The sequence below is a fragment of the Artemia franciscana genome, unplaced genomic scaffold (assembly GCF_032884065.1).
Source record: "Artemia franciscana unplaced genomic scaffold, ASM3288406v1 Scaffold_5765, whole genome shotgun sequence".
Taxonomy (NCBI): Eukaryota; Metazoa; Arthropoda; class Branchiopoda; order Anostraca; family Artemiidae; genus Artemia; species Artemia franciscana.
The window spans coordinates 6,609-12,508 of NW_027066090.1; the positions used below are offsets into that span (position 1 = coordinate 6,609).

General features: G+C 40.6%; 1 protein-coding gene across 1 annotated transcript; it reads right to left on the bottom strand.

Moving 5' to 3' along the window:
* Window positions 1-3,829: 3,829 nt before the first annotated feature.
* On the bottom strand, window positions 3,830-4,237 carry LOC136043409 (zinc finger CCHC domain-containing protein 13-like). Its single transcript, XM_065728318.1, has one exon. It carries the CDS (start codon window positions 4,235-4,237, stop codon window positions 3,830-3,832), a length of 408 nt encoding a protein of 135 aa, XP_065584390.1.
* Window positions 4,238-5,900: the final 1,663 nt, after the last annotated feature.

Consider the following 5,900-nt stretch of genomic DNA (forward strand, 5'->3'; position numbering starts at 1 on the left):
TGAAGATATTAGACTATTTTTATGATTGCAAATGGTAAAGAATGTGATTAAAGGCTCTTTTCCTATTTCAAAAGTTTTAGTTTTCGAGGGTAATAGCTACGTATGTTGAAAAAATGAAGATATTAGACTATTTTATGATTTCAAATGGTAAAGAATGTGATTAAAGGCTCTTTTCCTATGTCAAAAGTTTTAGTTTTCGAGGGTAATAGCTACGTATGTTGAAAAAATGAAGATATTAGACTATTTTATGATTGCAAATGGTAAAGAATGTGATTAAAGGCTCTTTTCCTATTTCAAAGTTTTAGTTTTCGAGGGTAAAAGCTATGTATGTTGGAAAAATAAAGATATTAGACTATTTTATGATTTCAAATGGTAAAGAATGTGATTAAAGGCTCTTTTCCTATGGCAAAAGTTTTAGTTTTCGAGGGTAATAGCTAGGTATGTTAAAAAAATGAAGATATTAGACTATTTTATGATTGCAAATGGTAAAGAATGTGATTATAGGCTCTTCTCCTTTGTCAAAAGTTTTAGTTTTCGAGGGTAATAGCTACGTATGTTGAAAAAATGAAGATATTAGACTATTTTATGATTGCAAATGGGTAAAGAATGTTATTAAAGGCTCTTTTCCTATTTCAAAAGTTTTAGGTTTCGAGGGTAATAGCTACGTATGTTGAAAAAATGAAGATATTAGACTATTTTATGATTGCAAATGGTAAAGAATGTGATTAAAGGCTCTTTTCCTATGGCAAAAGTTTTAGTTTTCGAGGGTAATAGCTACGTATGTTGAAAAAATGAAGATATTAGACTATTTTATGATTGCACATGGTAAAGAATGTGATTAAAGGCTCTTTTCCTATGTCAAAAGTTTTAGTTTTCGAGGGTACTAGCTACGTATGTTGAAAAAATGAAAATATTAGACTATTTTATGATTGCACATGGTAAAGAATGTGATTGAAGGCTCTTTTCCTATGTCAAAAGTTTTAGTTTTCGAGAGTAATAGCTACGTATGTTGGAAAAATGAAGATATTAGACTATTTTAATAATAAATAAATAAATAAATATATTGGAAAAACCCGTCACAATTGAACAAAAGACGGATAAAAAGCAAAAGAGAAGAAAACGCACATACAAAACACAACGAAACTTCTTGAAATGAAAATAATCACGAAGGAACTATAATACAACTATGTAAGAATGGCGGTCACTGGTGGTTACTCGCTTCTACTCTATCACGGTACTTTTCAAGACACGCTTCCACCGCAGTAAATGGGTCAGGTACTGAATACCGCCTCTTTAGGTAAGAATTACTTGTTCTTAATGGCATCTCAAGTAGGAACTTGAGGTACCTGAAGAATATTCTTCTTATAGGTTACTTTATTCGAATTTGTAAGTAACTTCCAGAACGGCGAAACGTAAAGAACATGGGGTAAGGCAACAGCAACAAATATTTGTGCACGCAGCGACCTATTTAGATTACGCTTGGAGGAAACCGAAGCTCCATAAGCTGACCTGATCTTCTTCTCGATGTGCTTTACAAGCAGTGCTCGTGTATGCTGAAGAGTTTCACCGATCGGCAGACCCAGGTATACAATTGACTTAGAGGGCATGACCACCTGAGACCCTAGTTGGATTTTCGGGTTGAGAGGCATTCCAGTTAAATACAGTACTTCACATTTTGTCACATTAAAACTCAACCCAATTTCATCATACTCCATCTCCAAAATTTTAAAGTTAGATTCCAAAGAAGACAAAATTCTTGAAAAGTTTAGAAGGTCATCTGCAAACCCAACTAGGGACACGTCAATGCCTTTTAAAATACAGCAAGGGGCCACTTTTGACTGGGCCGTCGATATGCTGTTGTTGAACAGATCAGGTGATGATACGGCTCCCTGTTTTATACCTTTCTTCACCACAGCAAACCTACGACTTAATTTACCTGACAGTTTAATACGGACCTTGAGCCTACTATACATGTCGTTCAAGGGTTTGACAATAGCACGGTCAACTCCGGACTTTCTCAGCTCAACCATATTCTGAGAATGGATACCCGAATCAAAAGCCCGCTGTACATCATATTCACCTATAGCTAGGCTTTCTTTCGAAATGTGGGCATCCAGTAGAACATTTGCAGCTACATGCAAGGCATGGGCACATCCTAAGCCAGCTTGGAATCCAAACTGGTGGGGAGGCACTTTACAACTAGCTTTAATGTCCGAAATTATGAGCTTTTCAAATAGCTTGCAAAACACAGATGATACAGTAATGGGTCTGTATGACGATGGTTCATGAGCAGGTTTACCCTTTTTCAAAACTGGAGTGATCACACCTAAACAGAAAATGTCCGGTACAATACCATGTGTTAGTATAATTTGGTAAGCTATTGCTAGATGCTCCGATAGAACTGGACCACCATTCAGTAGGTGTAGAGCACAGATTTGGTCGGCACCGGCGGATAATTTCTTCTTTAATTTTTGACAAAGGTGGGTTATTTTCGCACTAGAAATCACGAGGTAATTATGCTCTTTCGTCATAAGCTGATCGAGCTCTTCGCTAAACTTTTTATTTTTTCACTTCATCTGGTGGGGAGAATTCAGCAGCAAAATAATCTACCCATATTTCCTCATCTATATCACTAGCATTTTGTCCCGTACTTTCTACAGGCCTGGCACGGAGCTTCCAGACCAAATTAGGGTTTTCAATGATTTTTGAAACTGTTTCCCGTTTGAGGCTACTACGATGTTTTCGTAGCTCTTTCGCAAACCGCCGTTTGTATAAACCCGCAATTCATTGACTACCCCGCTTTTTGGCCGGTCGCACTCGTGCCAAACCCCCAGCCAGAACTTGGCAGCTGCTCTTGCCTTCACAAGCTCACTGTTAGAGGCCCATCCTTTCACTCGCGACCCACGTCGGACGCTACGTAATGGGACAGCAACCTTTCAGCTACTCTCAAGGAGTGGCAAATTTCGTAGAAATACATGTTCAGTTGCAGGCGTATCTCGCTTTCCGTTAGGTCACAATCCCACTGTAGGAGGTGGAAAGGCACTTTAATTTTCTTCAAAATTTGTTCACAATTGAGCTGGAACTGCTCACGGACTACTTTTTTCCAATCACGTGCTGGCTCAGGCTTGGTTTTTGGAGCACACTGGGGGACTGACGGCTGGTATTGCAAAAGAGAGAGGTAAATGATCCGAATAGGCACCGTCAGATCCAACCGAGACTGACTCTAGGTCCAGTTTGTAAGTTTACTACATGATCAAGATTTGAGACGGTTTTTGCGGTACTGATATAGGAATAGCACTTATCCTTCTTAGCAACTTTAAATCCGCTTGGTAAGGCGTTCAGCAATAGTACAGCCCGAGGGCAGGAATGATCGTCGAGATTGCAGTTAAAGTCACCAAGAATTATAACAGGGCATGATTTCTGGACTAAACTGAGGAGGCACTTTCCGAGCTTCTGGCATGCTTTTGCAAACTTCTTTTCTGAAGCGATGTCATTGTAATTGGTTGGTAAATAAACATTTACGAAAAAACACGCCATGCATTTTGGCAGCTTGGAACCATTCATTCTGCTCGACACACACGGGGGGCCCCGAGTTAGAGCGCGTGATTATGGCTAGGCCACCAGAGGGACGACCCCGAGTCCCAGATCTTCGCGCAGGTTGAACGAGTAATGCATATCCGAGGAAAACTTTAGAAGGTTTACACTATCATCGGTCAGAAAGTGTTCCTGTATGCAAATACAGTTATATTCTTTAGAAAAGGTCAGTTAGAAGGGGGATTCTGTCCAACACTTTACCGTTCATATTCCAGCAGAATATTCGATTTTCCATTTACGTGCTAGTGTTAGGCTGGGCTTTGTTAAAGGGACAAGCAGCATGGTAGCAAGAGTGTCTACTAGAGCCGCAGTTTAGGCATTTTTGCGGATTACTACATGGGTTGTCCTTACTAGAGCTGTGACCATCGCCACCGCAGCGCGAACACCTTTCTGGTTGTGAACAGTCAGCTGCTAAATGACCAACAGCATGGCACTTGAAACACCTCCTCGGTAGAAAGCGGAACTCTTCAATCCTGAACAGTTCTAAACAAATCTTCAGCGGGTTCGCGATAGCGTTTTCAAGTGTTTGTCGACTTGCATAGAATAACTTGAACGCTCTCGTAGATCCGCATTGCGCCACTTTGTCGCAACCAGCAATTTGACAGAGTTCACTCTCGCTAACTGAAGAGGGTACTCTTTTCATGATACCGACAAACTGGGGAACTTTTGACTTTAGTGGTTATGTTCTTCCTTTTCATTGCTTCTGCAAGTTGGGTAGCGGCATCTCGAGACTGGACAAGAATCTTCCATTCATCGTTGCTACGTTTCAGAGTAAGAGAATCGGAGCTTACGTCGCTAGGGCAAACCTTTGCAAAGAAGTCTTTCCGGATTGTGGGGACGTTAACTCAGGCGGCATATCGTTTGCTTTCACAACCACCGAGTAAAGTGGCTTTGATGGCGGATTCGCTGCTGAACGGGGAGTGGGTGAGCCCTGGGAAATAGCGTCGCTTATGGTAGTACATTGCTGCGATACCCCGGCGAGCTGCTGAGCACACTGTTCAGATGCAAGTTTGATCTTATCCGCGATAGCCCCTAATCCGGCATCAAACTTTCGACACATCTCGTTTACTTTTTATTCTCACGCAGGCACTGACTTCATCAGGGCAGGTGGGCACTTCCTGCGGATCAAAAATTACGAAAGTAGGCAAGGGCTTTTTCTCTTTAGCGCAAAGGGCTAGGATTTTCGCCATTTCCATCACGTTATCAGAATCGTTTGCCGTTTTCCGATAGACGTAATCATAACCAATCTCATTGGCAAGCGTTATAAGTTTCTCCTTCGCACTAAGAATTTCAGCATGATCAAAGAACTCCACAGCTCGCTTAACAATGCTTTCAATTTTGTTCCCCGCTTGCATGGATCGCGTGAGAAAGTTCAGTACAGCATTGCGTACGAGAGTCCCCATCGCTTACGTCACAGCATTCAACGCAATTTTCGGATAGCGTACACAAGTATAAGGGAAGCGTCGGGACCTGCTCACCTATTCCCCGCAATTTAAGGGTAACTAAATACCAGCAGGTACGTACGGCTCTTGCGGCAGGCACCCGCCCCTCTTCTGCTTACAACCTGTGTACGTTTACCTATCGGGAATATTATTCGCGGCTCGCTTTGCATGGAAAATTCTTCAAAAGAATTTGATTTAGATCCAGATAATTCTTCAGACAACCAATCCTCACTCGACAGCCGATGAAATTCAGCAGAGTAACCTTGACTAGACTGAAGCCTATGCTGAAGTCATTTACTATCTAAATCTCTTGACAGAGGTCTTGTAAGTTTAGCCTAATTAGACAAACACATTTAAATCACACAATCTTCAATTCTCTGGTCTGTTGGTGGCTTTTTGACGAAATTTCACTGGACTTTGAATATGATAACCAAACTTTCCAAACGTTTTCGGCTGCCGACTTTTTGGCTGATTTTTCAAATTCGCCCAAAAGAAATTATATTGGCAACTTCGGAGCGGCAACAGCGACAAAAAAAAAGTCGAAATCAGGACACGTTGAAATCTCTAGGGAATTACACTTATATATCACCAACTAGAAACAAATCAAACACAATAAAAATCCAAGGTAAGTAAGTATAGTATAACACTTTAGGGTCTATTAATAAGGAAAATAACACACTAGGTATGGAAAAATGTCTTTGACTCACTATTGAGGCAATAATCCACAATTAGAAATTCGTAAATAACACATGGGTTTGTTGACATCGGAGTTCTAATGGTAAAGAATGTGATTAAAGGCTCTTTTCCTTTGTCAAAAGTTTTAGTTTTCGAGGGTAATAGCTATGTCTGTGAAAAAAATGAAGA

Coding starts and splice junctions, on each gene's coding strand:
- LOC136043409 (XM_065728318.1), bottom strand. CDS start 4,237: ATGAAAAGAGTACCCTCTTCAGTTAGCGAGAGTGAACTCTGTCAAATT.